Genomic DNA, 18,679 nt, shown 5'->3' with positions numbered 1-18,679 from the left:
CACGCACAGAGGGACTGTCCAATGCTTAACTACCAGGACATGTCGGGTTGGCTATATAACTGACAAATGAGATTCATCAACCATAGGACAGGCATACATCATATGCATTTGTTTGTTTTGTTTGAGTGTGCATTGTTTTGGTTTGCTTAAATGCTTAACTCTGCTTATTTGCTACTTGTTCTACTTGCTATAGTTGCGCCTCTATCTGTGTTTTCATTGCTTGAATTGTATGTGTATATTTTTTGAGAGACTCCTCTTGGCAGAGGTGTGAGGAGGGAGATTATTCCACCGGTGATTCGGAGGAGACAGAAAGTGGAGTGTTAGGTTAAAGTTAAATTTAGAACATGAAATAACTTAGATAACTTACTTAATTTCTAGTTTATTTGGATCTTTAAGCTGAAATATAAGTGTCGAAGTTCTAAGAATTCTTCTAGCTTTCCCGAGACCTTTTATATTAACTATGCGGGAACCTTTACCATGCTGAGAACCACCGGTTCTTATTCCATACATATTTCTGTTGTTTTTCAGATGCAGGTCGAGAGGCACCTCGTTGAGCTCTAGAGTTTCCTGTGCAAGTGAAGTTTGCTTATTTTGGGTTGCTGTATTTTGTATTGATGCTATGTATATATGTATATAGATTCTCCTCTGTATACATTTTATGTTTGTCCCTCCTAGAGGTTAACTTGGAGAAACATGTGTTTTTTCTGTAATTTAAGTTATATTATAGGTTGTGTAAATATATAATTACATACTCTGGCCGACCTTAGCTTCGCAGGTCGAGTCTAGAGCTTGATATCTGTATTTTGGAACTTTGATTTGTATATTATGTTTTTAGCCTTTTTTTTATCTTACCTATCAAATTTATGATTATCCATGCGAGTGTGAAACGATTTTCTATTTTTGCTTTTGCTTAGCTTCTTCTTTAAGGCTCCTAGATATGAATTCTTTCTACTATATTTATATACGTCTTTTCTTTTAGAGGTTGTAATACCTCGCCACCTCTACTTTACGACTTAAGCGTAAGGCTCTGTGTGGTAGGGTGTTACATGTGCTATCTGAGATCCAAAATCGCAAACCACGTAAAGGGAGGCCTCAAGCTATATGGAAGCTCGCAGTTCCAGCCATCACGCTGCGCCGCAGACTGGCGTCAGAGCTTTCCTGACCTTACGTCTGCCACGATACTACTCCGTGTGTCATGCCTCACATTTATGATGGAAATACATAACCTGGTGATGGAAATACATAACTTGTCTGCGACGAACCACACCATGCGCCCCGCAACATATAGGCAAGGGAGACTCGTTGCTTGCTCACCAGCAACCACCCATTGCTCCGTGTGTTGCACGGGTGAAAGAGAGAGACGGAAGTCGTCAACCACCAACCCGCGGCTAGACAGCACCGCGTGCGGTTAGACAGCACTGCGTGCGGCTATAAATATAGGAATAAGGGTTTGTGTGATTTTTTTATTGTGAATGGGAGGGTAGGGTGACTCTGTGGTTGTTTTTATTTTTTTTTTTCTCTAGTTGGTTATGTGTACTTTTTCTATTTTAAAAAAGAAAAAAAAAAAGAGAAGGGAGAAGCTGGAACCAATAGTAAAAAGCAATGACAGTTTAATTTTCGGCAAAGTCTTCCATGTAAATTGAGAGAAGACATCTACATGTGTAGATTTTGCTTTAAATGAGTGTATGAATGACAAATGGTCAGATAAAGTGGTCAGGTGCTTTTAGCATGTAAGGATTGTTAATCACGATGATGAAGATTAATTAGCAAGTTGGTTGTTTTTCTTTTTTTAGCTGGGCTTCTTCTCATTGATGTTTATTTTTGGTACCATATGGTTAAATATGCTTAGGAATTATTTTTTGTAACAAAAAGCCAAGTTAAATGAAAAGATGATCCTTTGACTAAAACAAAACCAAAAGGCTGATCCATTACTATTAGTACTATTCAATAGTTAATTATTCTTAATGGTTAATAAAGTTTTCAGTTCAAAAAAAGAGAATCATCGAGAGACTGAAGATCTTCCACCATGGTTACAAGGTATTGTTGGATGTGTCATTATATCAAGGAAAAATCTTAAATCCGTTTTAAGGCTAATATATCATCCAACATCGTTAGGACAAATAGAATATTAATAATAACAAAAGTAATAATATTATTACCAACATTAATGTTAATAATACAATTTAATAAAATAATAAGAGCTTTTCTATTTTTTTATAATATTTACACAAATTTTTTTGTTTTATATTTTTTTATCTCAATTCATTTCTTAAAAAATAATTAATGGAACAACTTAATGTTGAACAAATTTTAATCACTAAATTAGTCTATCTTATTTTATTTTAGGATTACTTATTAGGGTAAAAAAAGTATTAAATCATAATGTTAATAATATAAATAACATTTTTTATCTTGTAGCTATTATTATTATTATTATTATTATTATTATTATTATTATTATTATTATTATTATTATTATTATTATTACCGTGGTTACGAATTTTGTTATTTGTACTGTTATTAATATTATAACTACTATAGTAATAAGTGTGTCTAATTGTTATTATTGCTGAGAATATAATTAATAGTGCTAGTAATTATAACTGGCTCAGCGCATTTCATTCAAAAAACTTTTTGTTACAAAAAAAATCTCTTAAGCCCATTTATAAAATTTTTTTACGTATATTGTTCTAAGATTTTTTAACCCAAAGGATATCCAACCCAATAATATAATATGAATGTTCCTAACTGATGACTAATGACACTATTTCTAATTAATTTAATCAACTTCTCTTAATCTCAAAAGTCACACCACCATTCATTGATCAACTAAGTATTAAAGTTAAGAACATCTTAACTAATAATTGTAGAGGGACTACCTTATTCTGATTAATTTTTGTTTCGTAATTTCTTTGTTTTGGAAGTTATATTTTGTTTTGTATACTAAAAACAAAAAAGTTACACTACCATTCACGAACTCTTAGGCTATGTTTGTTTACAGAGATAGAACATTGAGATAAGGACACTGAGACACAAAATTATGTTTGGCAGAGGAGACATGGACAGAGACAATGTGTCCAGAGACACTGAATTAGTGTATTTTGTGTCCATCCGGACAGGAAGGACACAGAGACACTAACAAGAGACATAATTTATTTTTTATTTTTTCTTTCATTATTCTTGTTAATTTTTTATAATTATATTTTTTATTGTTATATTTTTCATCTCAAATATTTTGAATGGAAAAAATGAGAATAAATTGAATTTTTATAATTTGTTCTAGTTTATCACCAAACAGAATACAAGAATACAAAATTTTGTGTCTCTACCCATCAGTGTCTTATCCTGTCCTATTCTTAAAACCAAACGCAACCTTATTGACATTCGTACAGCTGCCATTCAATTCAATGATCTACAGAAGTTATCTTTTTGAATGGATACTTGTCAATCAGATTCTCCTCCAATATAAATCTACATGTGTAAATTTATTCGTATATCTATATCGAAGAATTGGCCTTAGTTTTTTTCCTTTTTATATCGTAGAAGTTTATAAAAAATAATAAAAATCTTCGTTCTTTCCTTATCTCTCTTTCTTTGTTCTGTTTCTCTTTCTGGTAGGGGTGAACGTGGATCGGATATGGCCAAAATCTCGATCCGATCCGCACATTTGCAAATCGGATTGGATATCGAATATATCCACAGAACATGAAATACTTTTTAAAAGCTTATGTTTATTTTAAAAAATCAATAAAATCTCTTTTACTATTCTTTTAAACATGTTTACTTTTAAAATAATATTAAATATATTTTTTTAAATAATAAAAATAAAATAATACAACATATAGGATAATTATTAGTTAAAATAAAACATAAAAAGAATATTTACCTATTTATTTATGCGAATATATGAATACCTACATAAAATCCGTAATCCGATCCGATCTGATAACCTTGCGGATCGGATTTATATCCGCATCCATGAACACCCATATTTCCTAGCCATTTTCTTCTTCTATTTTATTTTATTTCAATTATTAAAAAATAGAAATTACTATTCTACATTTTTTATATCAAGATTTAGAAACGCATTAGTTGCTACATATTCAGGCATATATTTGATCGCAATAGCTTTTCTCTTGAGTAAAGTTTAAAGCATTTGTTAAACCTAGTTAGTACTCTTAAAATAGAATGAGTAGATATTGGAGAGTCTATATTGAGAAATTTGGTGCATTATAGACATATGTATTGGCTCTAATAAATTCTCTTGCGTTGACCAATTTGAATACTCCTCTAATGTAGGAATCCTAGGTATTTTAAACTGGGATCAAGCTTTGAAAAAAAAAAAAAAGAAAAAATTAGTAAAATGAGACCTTGAAATTTAATTACCATTATATCACTATAGTGATTCTAAATTGGGATTTCATTTAAAAATTTACTTCTTAGTGTATTTTATTTAAATAATTGTTCTAAGCTTGAAGTAAATATATATTAGCCAGATTCTCTTTGTAAAGTATCATCAGTTATTCCTTTTGGTTCTGAAGCAATTAAAGAATAAATTGATTGATTATTCATCGAGTGAGTGAACATTTACTTTGTGGCAATATTAATATTTAAAGTATTTTCATTAGAGAACCAGTTCATTAAAATGCTTTGACCTGCATTGCTTTGATATTAATTAGCAATAATATTATATAATCAATAAAATTTATTATCTTAGTTAATATTTAGTTAATAAAAATATTTATATATTAAATTTTAAATTTTAATTATAGAAAATAAAATACTAAACTAAAATATTAGCTAATATTAATAAAATATGTTAGTCTTCTAATATTTCTCATTATTTATTTATTTATCTGGTTTCGCTTGACTTGTTATATTTGTTATAAATAAATAATACTTGGAACAATGTGCCTGTAATTTTTTTGAAGCTATGATTTGGCTTCCTAATAAGGCGGCCTACAAACAATTTCATGATATTGATGAGTTTTAGTTCTTTATTCTAACAAAAATTTATGATTTGGCATTTTAACCAGAAGAACGATGATATTGGTTTATGATGAAGCTGAATAGGAATGCGTTGCTTGTAAAAAAAGAACTATAGTTATAACTTATTATAAGTTAAAATAAAATAAAATACTTGTGAGAGAAATAAAAAAATATGCATGCAGAATTCTATAGATTTTGGAATATTTTGGCTAGGCTATAACTTAGTTGTTGGAGTCTTATTGAGACGAGATTTGCTTTGTTAAAAATTATAATTCGTCTAATTTTATATATTTGAAGAGCGAAATTTATAGGATTTTGTGAAAATTTTTATAGATTTTGAAAGTTGTACTGTGGCGTTGAAAAGTAAGATATGCAGAAAAATTGGCAGCAGCAATGGAATCTCGCGTACATGATGAAATCTCGCATACGCAACTCTTTGGTAGGATCGGAATTGTATCTCTACATATATACACAACGAAATCTTGCCTGCATGAAAAAGAGCTGCGGCGTAAGAGACAGGCAATGAAAGAAACTTCACATATGTCAGAATTCAACGTATAGGCAAAGCTTTCCTGCTTGAAACAAAATTTTGGAGGACTAAAAATTTAATATAAAAATTTAAGGTTAAATTTATTTGATATTTTATTTTTTTCGTAATTTATTGAAGTAAAAAAATTATTTATAAGTGTTGATATTATAGAAGTTATATATTCTTTTTTTTTAATATTAGTCTTTTTCTTAAAAATTGTATCAATTTTTTTATTTTTTATTATTATTTTGTATAAAATTTTAAATATATTCGTATAAAATATATAAAAAAATTAAAAAGATAAATATTAAAATTTATAATATTTATTAATTTGTGTATCAATTTATATAAATACAATAATATCAATATTTATTAAATATTTTAATATTTTTTATCATATAAAAAATTAAATTAAATTAAATAATATATAAAATAATATTAAATTAAATAAATAAAAAATACCTCATTTTAGAGTGAGAAGCAAAACGTATTTTTATAATAAAAAACAAAGCAATGTAACAAATATGATGATTAGATAATTTTAAAATTGAACCTGAATATCCTAATTATAACAAAGCATTTGAACCAATTAAATTAATCTTTATTTTTTTAAAAATTATTACTAATTTTTTTATAAAAAATTTAAAAGAAGTAAAGAACCATGCCCCCATTACCCTAATTAAGCTTCACCACGGAGCCCGAGACAACTCAAAACTATCACCTTGAGTTTGAGAAAGTTGTTTTTAGATAATTTAGACTCATAGGTCGTATATGATGATCAAATCAAACCCAATAGGTGACATGATGATCATAAATGAAATATAAAAATATTATTTAATTATACATCAAAATTAATTATTATGTATTTTTATATAAATAATTAAATATATATGTTATTTAATTCTTTTTAATATATATTTTATACTAATAACTAATTTTAGTAGCTAATTTTAGTATATACGTAACATGTTTAAATAAAATAATATTGATGATGATGTTCTAATATAATAATATGATGACAAATGAAATGATGAGATTTGATCTGGTACTGAGATTTGTTACTTTCTTGTGATAATATTAACATGAATATATTGATGAGGAATTACGATGTTAATACTATTGGTTGTGTGTGATTTCTTTCTGATAGTAAGGACGGTCTTATATGCTCGCATGCAATTTTCAGGTAGGTTTTTTTAGAAAGAAAATAACAACGCACTTTTTCTCTAAGATAGAGAAGGAGGTTTTAGTTATTTCTATTGTGAGGTGATTTGACAATATAACTAATATGTAAGTTCATAGTGCATTCATCATTTGCATATGTATATATTGTTTTGAGTGTGTATTTGGTTGTGATTCCTGTAACTATATGCTCGTTATTTTTGTGTTGAATTTGTATGAAATATATTTATGTTTATCTCATGGACAAAAGTAACGAAGGTTGAGGTGATGTTGGAGTTTTTTAAAAAATTTTAGGCTGAGATTTTGCATTAAAGGATTGAAGTGATAATATGTTAAAGTGGATTTTGTTCGGTAGTTCAGGTACTTGACGGGTTGGAGAAGGTTCTCCAGGGATGAGTGGGTTCCGCTTGATTCCGGATTGTAGAAAGGCTGTGGGGGAAGATGACTTCCCAAATTCTTCACGTACATGGGGGTGTCATCTACAAAGACACTCTGATGCTCAAGTTAGTTAGGTGTGCAAGCGAAAAAAGTGTGTAATATTGTTAGTGACCCCTCCCCTTATATACCCTGTCAGTAGGACAGGCCCCACGGGAGGAGGCCTCTTTCCTGAAAGCTTTCTTTCTCACAGCTGGCACATAACTGGTGACATGGGTGTACTCTGACCGTAGATCGGACTGGCCATGTACATAGACCCGACCGAAGAGATTGGGTTGTCCATGGGCCAGGTGAGCCTGGGCGTTAGTTGGGCTAAGCCTTAACAGATTCGATAAATCCTTAGATGAGTAATATTTGGGATGAAAACTTAGGACACCCTATGAATCTATATTTCCTTATATAGTTTTATTCATTTTCTTTACCATTCTAAGAACCTTTAAATTCTTCTCACCATGAGTTAATCATGTGTTTTTATATGTGCGAATTGCAGCCAGCCTCGTTGATGGGAGGAGCCAAGCTTGGTGAAAGGGGAGAAAGAGGGGGGAGGGGGGACTCTTAGACCTTTTTAAACTAAGGAGCAAACTAAGCTAAATACACTGACTTTAAAAAACAATACTCTTATTTGATTTATGCTAATTTGAGATCTATCTAGCTAGATGATCTTTTTGTATACTAGAAGTCAGTTATTTATATAATTACATACAATATCACATTGGAATATCGATGTATTTTAAGTATAATTGTCTCTGTCTTATTAATGATGATTTTGAGATATTATTAATTTTTTATTTTCCATTCACTTGTGCGATAAATGAATTAGAAAGTGTGTGCTCATATTAAGAACATGAAATTTTTATTAACTTCTATTTATGTAAAGATGAATGACAATATAGAATGTGAAGAAGAATATCCAAAAAGGAGATCAAGGGGAGGGAAAAAAGAGGTGGTTGCAAGAAGAATAATGCTATACATTTAAATTTTTTTATTAAGCAAGTTAAATTAAGTTAGTTTAATATAATAAAATTTAGTTATAACTAGTATTATTTTAAATTTATTATTTAATATGATTGGATTTAATTTATAAAAAAATTTATATGTATAGCATTATTTTTGTGAGAATAATTGTTGATTTTTTTATGATATTTTTTAAATTACAAATTTAAATTAAATTTTTATTTAAGTAAATAAATAAATTAATTATTCAATTAATCTAAATTAATTTGAGAAACTGCAATAATATTATTACAAAAGTTGAAATTTATTTTAAACACTAAAAATAAAATTGAATTAATTTTTGGAAATTTATTAGAAACGGCCAAATTGTATAGTTGTATTTAGTCTTTTCGTATGAATAAAGATTAGTTTTTGAATGGAAAAATTGAAAAAAGAAAAAAGGGGAAACGTGTACTCTAAATGGTATGCGTATTATTATTTTGGCCACTTACCTACTTTGTCCCATTCTGCCTCAATTCACAAACGAGGATTCAATTAACCAAAGAACCTTATGTCTAGAATAAATAAACGCTTTCGTTTTTTTTTTTTTTTGAGTAACCCCTAAATTCATTCCTTTTTATCCATTTGCAGACGCAGTCTTTTAAAATTAACAATCAATACTAATCCGTTTCTCTCTCTTTCCATTTCAACAACACACTGCACCTATTTGACCCCAAAAACTAACCCATCAATTTTTTTTCCCTTTTTTTCTTCTGTTTTCAATTTTGCAGAGAAAGAGAGCGACTCAAGAAGCAAAGCGCACCCATCAGTACCCGCTTTCTCTCTCTATCCCCGCTCTCTCTCTTTCTCTCTCTCTCTGAAGAATCTAGGGTTTTGGAATAGTGAATCTTCACTCTGAGGAGAATCTTCGCTATCCTCCTCTAAGGTTGTGTCGTTTTCTTCGTGCTTCAACTTCTCCCTTTTGATTATCATGTTAGTTCTTCTCTATCTCTGCATATGTGCATGAATAATTTTCTCATGAACTTCTTGCTTTCCTTTTTATTTATGGGGTTCTGATATGTGTGAACTAGTGATATTGGGTGCTTCATGTTTTGGTTGTGATTATTATGATGTTTGTTTGTGATCGTGATCTTCACTCCTGACTGCAAAGTTGGGGCTTCTTTTTCCCCCTTTCTTCTTTCTTCGTCTATTTGGTCAATGAGAAGATGATAGGGGTGAGAAAGTAGTTTGACCAGTGAATTTGGCTTGTTAGTTATTTTTGTTTTTTAATTGGAAACATAGTGATGAGTGAATTCTTTTCTGTGGTAACAAACAAATGTTTTGTTTTATGTTTTTCTTTTTTCCTTTCAATCTGGAAAGAAACTTGAAGTCTTTTGATTGTTCCTTCAGGCATTCCTGAAATGGAGGGATGATTTCTGCACATGCTGCTGCTTAGTGTTTATACCCTTTCTACAAGGTTTGGCTGACTTGGTTTCTTCATAAAGTGCAATTGGTTCAGATTCTTCTATTTTACGTATGAGCTACTGAATTTGATATCTTTTTCTTCTTTTTTAACCCTTTTGGAAATTTATGATATCGTGGTTTTCCTGTTTTCCATCTTGTGCTGTGCATGTGATTTTATTGGAAAATGGATGGGTAGGAGTTTGTAACTTATAATTTTACTTGAAATGGTTGTTGTCAACGAAAGGTGGGTGGATATGTATGCCTGAGATAAAATTTGAGCCTCCAACATTTCCGTTTTGAATTTTCAGTGAATTTAACAAACACAACATCAGCATCATTTAACATTATGTAGTTTCCCATGTGGTTAGTAATCCTGCCAATTTGTTTGAAGTGTCCAATTAATTCCATTTGTCACTACTCACTGTAAATTATGGATTGAGTGTATTGTTTTCGATGCTGTTAGTTTACTTTTCTTCTCTGATACAGCAATAGTAATACTAAAAGGTTTAATTCCTGTTTGAAGTTGTTTATGCTGACCTTACAATTTTGGGTTGTGTCCTTTAGGAGGCAATGTAATATTATGGTCTCCATTTCAATAAAAGGGGCAAAGTAATCTTGCAGTACTATGGCAACCGAAAGTCCAATTAGAATTTCAGAAGCTGGGGGTAAGTGGCCCTCTCTTAAGGAGGGTTCTACTTTTGGTTCACCAGCTCGTAACATGGCAACAGAAGATTTAGGTATACTTGTACAGGGGCATAGATTCCATGGTAGTGGAAGGGATATGGCACCCAATCGCAGTGGAAGTGCTCCTCCCAGTATGGAAGGCTCATTTCTTGCTATAGAAAACTTGTTATCCCAACAGAACACCACTCAGAATGCAAGCTTGGCAACTTTGAGCAGAGCTATGCAAAAATATGACTCTGAGGAACAATTACGAGCCGATCCAGCTTATTTGGCATATTACAATTCCAATGTCAACCTAAACCCTAGGCTTCCTCCTCCTCTTATCTCTCGGGAAAATCGCCATCATATTAGCAATTTTAGGAATAATTGGGGATTTTCTTCTGCAGATGATAGCAGTAAAATTTCTTTTCATTTACCGCAAGGAACTCTTGCAACGCATAGGGAGGAGTCTGAGGATGATTCACTGCAGCAGCCATATGATAATGAGCTAGTTAAGACAGATGGTCTATGGAGTAGACCAGATGCATCAGCATCATTACCGTCACAGTGCAAAAATATAGTTGACTCGATTCAGGTGGTTACTATTATATCAACTTCTAAATTGTCTGAAATCTATTCAGTTGTGTGTGTTACAGTTCCATGTGCTTTTGCTAGATCCTTTTCACCTTTTGCTTGCTTCCTTCAGTACTAATCCCATAGTTTTACTGTTCTTTATTACTATTATTATTTTTAAATCTTGACTCTTGGTTGCCTCCAAAGAAATATTGAGATTTATGGAAGCATAATTTTTTGTTCCAAATTCAAACTTTCAGGAAGATTTCCCCCATACCATGTTACCTGTATATAGTAATTCTCATTCTGTCAGTCGTTGTGGACTGGCGGATGAACCAATTGATTTGGATGCTGTCTCCAGTTCTTCTCGTGATCCTACTGTCCCTTCAGTCGAGGTTGGTAAACCCATTGTAGGTGCAGACGATATGAGGATGTCATCAAGTGCTGGTACCAATGCTCCTCTTGCAAGCTCATCATCTCTTGAATCCACTGGTAGCATGGGTATTAGCGACTTAGATGTTTCAATTGTGGAGTCTCAATTGAAGGCTTTAAGTGTATCTAATCTATCAAATTCAGAAAGCCCGAGTTATGAAGAAAAATGGAAGACTGATTACCAGAATAATTTAATGCAACAACAGATGTTCCAGCAACAAAACAATCCATGTGAAGTTCCCAATGCCAACTCTCAGAATGTGAATTCAGCCTACATTGTTAGGGAGCAGTTTCCTCATAATGCTAGCAAGTTCTCCTCTGATGTCCAGCCACTACTGCAGTCATCTGGGTTTACACCTCCACTATATGCCACAGCAGCAGCAGCTTACATGACTTCACCAAATCCATTCTACACTAATTTGCAGGCCTCAGGCATGTATACTCCACAATATGTTGGTGGATACACTATAAATCCCTCAGTTGTTCCTTCATATATTCCTGCATACCCTCCTCATGGTGCTGTACCATATATTGTTGACGGGGCTACTAGTTCCAGTTATACCCCAATGATACCAGGGCTTTCTGCTGGAGGAAGCATTTCACATGGAGCTGAAATGACACATGCAAACAAGTTCCCTGGGCAATACGGATTTACTATGCAGCCTTCTTTCACTGATCCTATGTACATGCAATATCACCAGCAGCCTTTTGTCGAGGGATATGGTGTTTCTGGTCATTTTGATCCAATGGCACCGAGGGCAAGTGGTGTTAGCCAGATTAGTCCTTTTGATTCACAAAAGAGGCCCACAAGTGGCGCTTATTTGGAAGATAAGAATTTACATCATCAGAGAAGTGGTGCAAATATGAACTTAAGAAGAGGAGGATTGACAATCCCCATCCCTAATTATTTTGGTCCGCCAACAAACATGGGTTATGTAATGCAGTATCCAAGTTCACCGCTTCCTTGTCCTGTTTTGCCTGGATACCCAGAAGGAAGTCCTGGCCTTCCAGGAGTAAGGAATGAGATGAAGCTTTCCCCAGCTTCTGGTAGAAATGGAGGCGTATTATCTGGATGGCAAGGACATAGATCCTTTGACAGTGCCCATGACCCGAAAGTTGTTAATTTTCTTGAAGAGTTAAAATCTGGCAAAGGTCGCAGATTTGAGCTATCTGATATTATTGGACACATTGTTGAATTTAGGCAAGTAGTCTTTTGTATTTTTTTCCCTTTTTTTGTTCCAGTTCTCTTTCCACCTATTTAACTTATCAATTTCTTCACATTGAAAACTAAACCATAGTTTTTGGCCCCAGTGCTGATCAGCATGGGAGTCGATTTATACAGCAGAAGTTGGAAAGTTGCAGTGTTGAAGAGAAGGCATTGGTATTCAAAGAAGTTCTTCCACATGCTTCGAAGTTAATGACCGATGTATTTGGTAACTATGTAATACAGAAGGTGTGCTTGTCATCTATTGTTTATTGTCATTAACTTCAAGAGTGGTTTATGGTTGTCCAAAATCCATTTGGCTCTAACTGGTCGTTTTTCTCCCGTGTAGTTTTTTGAGTATGGAAGCCCTGAGCAGAGGAGGGAACTTGCTAGTCGACTAGGTGGTCAGATATTGCCTTTAAGTCTGCAGATGTATGGCTGCCGTGTAATCCAAAAGGTATGCAATTCATATTGATTCTTGTAGCTTTATGGCATTAGTATGCATTAATTTAGTCATGTGGATTAAAGGCCACATCTTTAGTTTGATCTTCTTTTTTTTTCTTGTTACCCTTTATTCTACATCGGAGGGTTGAGAAAAATGTCTGCTTCAGCATCATCTGTTCTTCAGCTGCTTTATTAGAATTTATAACACATCAAAACAGTTAAATCATAGAGAATCTCAAAATCCAAAATTTTCACTTGAATGGAAGAGGGCAAAACAGGATGAATTTTGTCAAACAATTTTGTTGGACATGGTGAGGATTGGGCATAATAAGCATATTATACTTTCATTTATTTTAGGCTACAGGAAACTCCATTGTTGCACTAAGTGCTTAAGCCACAATTCTGTTACTTGGTTGTCCCTGGTAACTAGTTTTATTTAACCTTAAAAGCTGTACAAGAATTTTGAAGGATAATGGCACTATAAGGCTTTGAACATGTTTTTAACCTTGTCTCTGTTCCAAATTTAATAGTATTGTCATGTTTCTATTTTGATTTACTCCCATGCAGGCACTTGAGGTTATTGAACTTGAACAAAAAGCCCAGCTTGTTCGTGAGCTAGATGGACATGTTATGAGATGTGTACGCGATCAAAATGGGAATCATGTTATACAGAAATGCATTGAATCTATTCCAACCAAGAAAATTGCATTTATAATTTCTGCATTCCGTGGTCAAGTTGCTATTCTGTCAATGCACCCTTATGGTTGCCGAGTCATACAGGTAAGTGCTTTTGCCTTCCTTAAAGCAATTGCTTAAACTTCCCCATGCATTGTGTCTTACGATAATAATTCTTGTAGAGAGTTCTAGAGCATTGTACGGATGAGATTCAGTGTCAGTTTATTGTGGATGAAATCTTAGAGTCTGTTTATGCACTTGCCCAAGATCAGTATGGTAATTATGTGACCCAGGTTAGTCATTTGCTCCTTCTAATATTATATCATAGTGTTGATTATTAGCTTCTGGAATTTATGGTACACAAACGAAAGTGTCTCGTCTTTCGAGTGACAAGTTGCATCTAGTTATATGCTTGTCCCTTCCATTGTGTATATGATTTTAAGATGTAGCATTTGTATCAGGCCTAAGTTATTGCAGAATGAGCAGCAATTATGGCTACAAGCCACCAGACACTGATAGCACATGTATTACAACCTTACCGTGCCTGCTAAATAGCATAATTTGTTAGTCTCATTATTAGTTACATTATTTCACATGCTCATATCTTCTTTTCATTTCCTTCCCACTCTACCTTCCAATTGCTTTCCTTCCTAAATATTCTTTTTCTGTTTGCCAAGTGTCTTTCTGATGATACTTTAATTTAATGATGAGGCTTCCATGTCTTTTCTAGTTTGATATTTTTTTTTAAAATGATTCTTTTATATTTTTTAGATCGTATTCTCTTGTACATTGTTATGTATGAAGTGCTTCTCATTACAAAAGGTTTACAATTTATAAGATGTTTATGTGGAGTGAAGTTTCAGAATTGTTGGGGAATTTGGGGTACTTTTACATTATGGAGCTAGTCCATGTAATTGAGAAATGAAAATGAGAATGTGCGTTCTCCTTGCTCCGATGGTATTTTAAGTCAATGTCCAGTAGTCAGAATTATGTAGTATGCCATTATGTCCTACATGACAGAATGTGATGAATCGAGCTGGGTGTATATTCTGGACAATGAATTTGTTAGATGTCTGTCACACTGCAAATTATTGTCTTATTGTTTTTGTGGCCTCGGGCCTTGCTTGTACGGTATGTGGGTAACAAATTTTGTAATCAAACAGTAGCATTAAATAAACAAAATTCATTGTCAGGTTTTTTGTTTTTGATCATAGATTGTAATTGTTGTATAAAGAATCATCACTGATTTCTTTGTGCTACTATTTGTTCTTTTCCTTCAAGAAGGATCTCTTATCCTCCTAAATCTTTCTAGTCATCTTCTTTCTTTTTGAATTTTGTGTAACATAGGCAGATGATGAATGCACATGAAAGCATGCATAGTGTAATGATTTACTTACCTTTCTTATGTTAGTTTGGTCAACTTGAGCCTTGATGGTTTCTCTTGTTATAGCATGTATTGGAGAGAGGAAAGGCTCAGGAAAGGAGCCAAATCATTAGCAAGCTATCAGGACATATTGTTCAATTAAGCCAGCATAAGTTCGCTTCAAATGTCATAGAGAAATGTTTAGAGTATGGAGATGCCACTGAACGGGAGTTGTTAATTTCCGAGATTATTGGACATGAAGAACGAAATGACAATTTATTGGTAAGTGTAAACTTGACAAGTTTAATTGTGTTATAATTCTTAAGAATTTTCACTGGCCTCATACAAGAAATGAACTCTTCATTCACTGGCTTGTAAGATATTGATGAAAAGTGTCCATAATCCTTGAAATGTATTGATGATAAATATATTAGGATTGAGAAGAATGTTTAATGCTTCAAATGTCGAGATTATGCTTCCTTAGCTTCCATAAAAGAAAATGAGGAATCTATGATAGTTGTCAACTTGTGTTTTGCATGCTTATAGGGTATCAATGATTCTTCCACATGCCATGACTGTTCTAATTCATTACAGGCATTGGGAATTTTTAAGTTCATCTGTATAACACTAATAAACAGTATCAATTTTCTACTTGCGAGGCGTTTGATCTTGGCTACACTTATTTACTAAATCCTATTTTGATTCACTGCAGATCATGATGAAAGACCAATTTGCGAATTATGTGATCCAGAAGGTTATTGATATCTGTTCTGAAAATCAGCGAGTAATCTTGCTTTCTCACATCAGAGTTCATGCTCATGCTTTGAAGAAATACACTTACGGAAAACACATTGTGGCTCGGTTGGAACAGCAATTTGGAGGTGTGCACTACTGCTAAAGCATATATGAATTCATATTGATGTAGAATTGGATAGTTTGCATATTCATGGGAGAAAATCCTTGTTTTATTATATTATATGTTGAGAAATCGTATCATCGTATCATGGTTTTACTTCTGTTAACTATGCTTATATCATGTAATCAATGTTTGGACTAATGAGTTGGGTGGGAACAATGGGGAGGGGACTGTCTTTTTCTCTCTTTTGATATCAACTTGTTAGTCTCTACGTTTCAGCGGTACTGATAGTTACTGAGCAGAAGAAGTTGATGTCATCTTCATTAGTAGTAGTGAATCTATTGGAGAATATAGTTAAAGACTTTCTTCCTTGCTTACCCTTATCCCAAGTGGCTTAATGCTCTAATATAAGAATGTCCGATCAAACTTTGATGTAAAAGAGTTTCTATCTAGGCTTGGTTGGTGTTGATATAGCAGAAGCACTAGGGATCTTTTGGATTGAATCATGTTCAATTGAAATCAACAAGTACATCTTCTAGCCTTTTGGATTCATCAGTTTTCTAAGACTCAATTTGAGGATGGCATTGAGGTTTTGGTTATCTTTAATTCATTTGCCGCGGTTGGAAAATGTCTCCAACATACTATCTGTTTCCCATCTTCTCACTTTCAACCTGCTCAACCAAGAACTTTGTACATGTCCTTAGTGAGAATTTCCTTGCCTTCATATATATATATTAGTTGAGACCTTGTCTTATACGCTTTTGTGCAGATGATCAAACACCCAGATCAGGATGACTATATACAGAGATAACACAGGTCGTCAGGACTGCTTCTGTGGCATCCAAATCTCACAACCTCAACCCGTTAGATTCGGTTGCTGATCATAGGAAGTTGCTAAGACATTGAACTTGCTATTACTGCAACACCTTTGATAGCTTCCAAGAATCAAGTGATGATTTCATGAGACATTAGTATATATATATACATCTGTACTTGGGACTTACTGTAATTATGTCATTAAAAATAATTGGTTCTAAATGTTGTGAGTATAATTATTTGGAAGGAAACCTTCCTGATGTAAATTTTAATGGATGTTCTCTGCTTAGTGTGTGCTGTTGGATATAGATGGGAGCAGTGGTTGTTAGTGCTTGTCACCCCTAATTGATGCTCCTTAGTTCTTGTGGTTGCATGTTTTGTCTGTTAGTTAAGTTATATGATTTGTGTTGTTTCTATTTCCCATCTGCTTCATTAACAAATGATCTAACAATATGAAGTGGTAGGTTATTGTGCTTACAAGTTTCTAATTGGGTCATATTTTAAGCATTACGCAACTAGGTTTATGGAGCTGGCTATACAGAGGTGGTTGAATTATATGTCTGTAAAAGTAAACTTTAATTAGAACTTGAGTTGGTATTAATAGAACTATTTTATGTAATGAGAATTTAACTTTACCACCAAAAATTGGATATTGCGTAAACAACTTTTCCAGTAAAATCTACTTTTTATTTAGTGTCTTGGTTCCAGGGATTCTTTAATAAAATAAAATAAATATAACATTAACACATAATTATAGAAATATTTACGTTTTTGCATTTTGTTATTTATCTTATTTACTTTGGTTGCGAGGAATATAGACAGTAAAATCTAAAATGTGTACAAATAAAATTAAAAGTTGATTTTTTCACGATTTATGCTTACAAATTTATTTTGAATTGATAGTTAATTGTGCTAGAGTGTTGTGAGGCAATAAAAAAAAATGTTATACATCTAAATTTTTTTATTAACTAAGTCTAACTAAGTTGGTTTAACATAATAAAAATAAGTTATAACTAACATTATTCTAAGTCTTATAGTTTAATTTAGTTAGATTTAATTCATTAAAAGACTTGAATGTATAGCATTATTCTAAAATAAAAACCCATAAATTACAGTTGTCTATTGTGATTTATGTTCAAATTGAAATATACAATATGAAAGGACGATTTATATTTCAACCCTCCATTCTCTTCTTAACCTAGCGAGAGACCCATGTGCATCCACTTGAAAGATTGTCTCCTTTACCTTAGCTTCATCAAAAGCTACGAAATCTTATTTTGGTTTAATAATCCAACTCTTGCTTTATTGATCTATTTAAAGTCTCAAGAAGAGTCCAATTGGTTAATAATAATTTAATTTATTTAATCAAGGTATTTAGTTAACAAATAATTTTTTTTTTTGTATAGGTAGAAAAATTGTTAAGTTTTATTTAGATCATAGCTAACTAGAGTATCTAATTAGTTATTACTGTTTGCTGTACATATTGAATTGATAAATTAGATATTATTAGTTATTTGTCGCTTTGCTCTAAAAATAATCTTTCCCATTAAAATATTCCAAGCTATTATTTCTTTGAGAGTAATACTATAATAAAATTTAGCACAATTTTTTAAAAATTCACCCGCAACGCATTTTATTGATTTAGGACATACAGCTAATCTAGTCAAGTTAACCTAAAAGAACAAAAGTCATTTGGATTTAGAAGTGCACATTATGAAGACTAAAAATTTTCACTACATAACTAAAGATAAAATAAGGAAGAAACATTTTTCTCTGATGCATCATTTTTCAAATTTTTCCAAGAAGTCATCAAAACTTTCTTCTTTTCTTTCTTACTTTCTTCTTTTCGCTTCACTGTTGGATATTCAGATTTGAAGTGTCCTGGTTCTTTATAGTAGTGACAGTTCCCTTTGTTTTTCTTCTTGTCCTCCTTAGATAAAGAACTTGTTTTTCTGTCTTTATATCTCATCATTTTTTTCAGTCTTCTTGCAAAGAAGACTATTTCATCGTCGTTGAAAAACTTTTCATCTGATTCAATTTTAACCTTCGATTTCAGAGCAACATTTTTCTTCTTGTTTTCTATCTTCAAATCAGTGGTTTCATATGCTAGAAGCTTTCCTCTTA

At 32.4% G+C, this 18,679-nt stretch overlaps 1 protein-coding gene across 6 annotated transcripts; it reads left to right on the top strand.

Moving 5' to 3' along the window:
- Positions 1-8,740: 8,740 nt before the first annotated feature.
- On the top strand, positions 8,741-17,173 carry LOC130973081 (pumilio homolog 6, chloroplastic-like). Of its 6 annotated transcripts, none has more exons than XM_057897478.1 (11): positions 8,741-9,011; positions 9,476-9,599; positions 10,094-10,787; positions 11,026-12,398; positions 12,509-12,650; positions 12,751-12,858; positions 13,413-13,625; positions 13,703-13,813; positions 14,971-15,165; positions 15,596-15,764; positions 16,509-17,173. In XM_057897478.1, the coding sequence occupies exons 3-11, from the start codon at positions 10,155-10,157 to the stop codon at positions 16,532-16,534; spliced, it is 2,970 nt and encodes a 989-aa protein (XP_057753461.1). In that variant the 5' UTR covers positions 8,741-9,011; positions 9,476-9,599; positions 10,094-10,154; the 3' UTR covers positions 16,535-17,173. The 6 variants fall into 6 exon arrangements, with proteins under 6 accessions (XP_057753461.1, XP_057753460.1, XP_057753457.1 ...); XM_057897477.1 differs by having other exon boundaries at positions 8,741-9,058; XM_057897475.1 differs by having other exon boundaries at positions 8,742-9,011; positions 9,476-9,542.
- The last annotated feature ends 1,506 nt before the right edge of the window (positions 17,174-18,679 follow it).

Source organism: Arachis stenosperma, chromosome 4, assembly GCF_014773155.1.
Source record: "Arachis stenosperma cultivar V10309 chromosome 4, arast.V10309.gnm1.PFL2, whole genome shotgun sequence".
Classification (NCBI taxonomy): Eukaryota; Viridiplantae; Streptophyta; class Magnoliopsida; order Fabales; family Fabaceae; genus Arachis; species Arachis stenosperma.
The sequence above is the reverse complement of the archived record's forward strand: the minus strand, read 5'-3'. Positions and strand labels throughout refer to the sequence as shown.

Bases quoted from the DNA above. Each gene is read 5' to 3' on its own strand.
- LOC130973081 (XM_057897474.1), top strand. From the start codon at position 10,155: ATGGCAACCGAAAGTCCAATTAGAATTTCAGAAGCTGGGGGTAAGTGG. The intron at 12,399-12,508 runs GCAAGTAGTCTT...TTTTGGCCCCAG, and splicing joins GGACACATTGTTGAATTTAG to TGCTGATCAGCATGGGAGTC. The intron at 12,651-12,750 runs GTGTGCTTGTCA...TCTCCCGTGTAG, and splicing joins GTAACTATGTAATACAGAAG to TTTTTTGAGTATGGAAGCCC.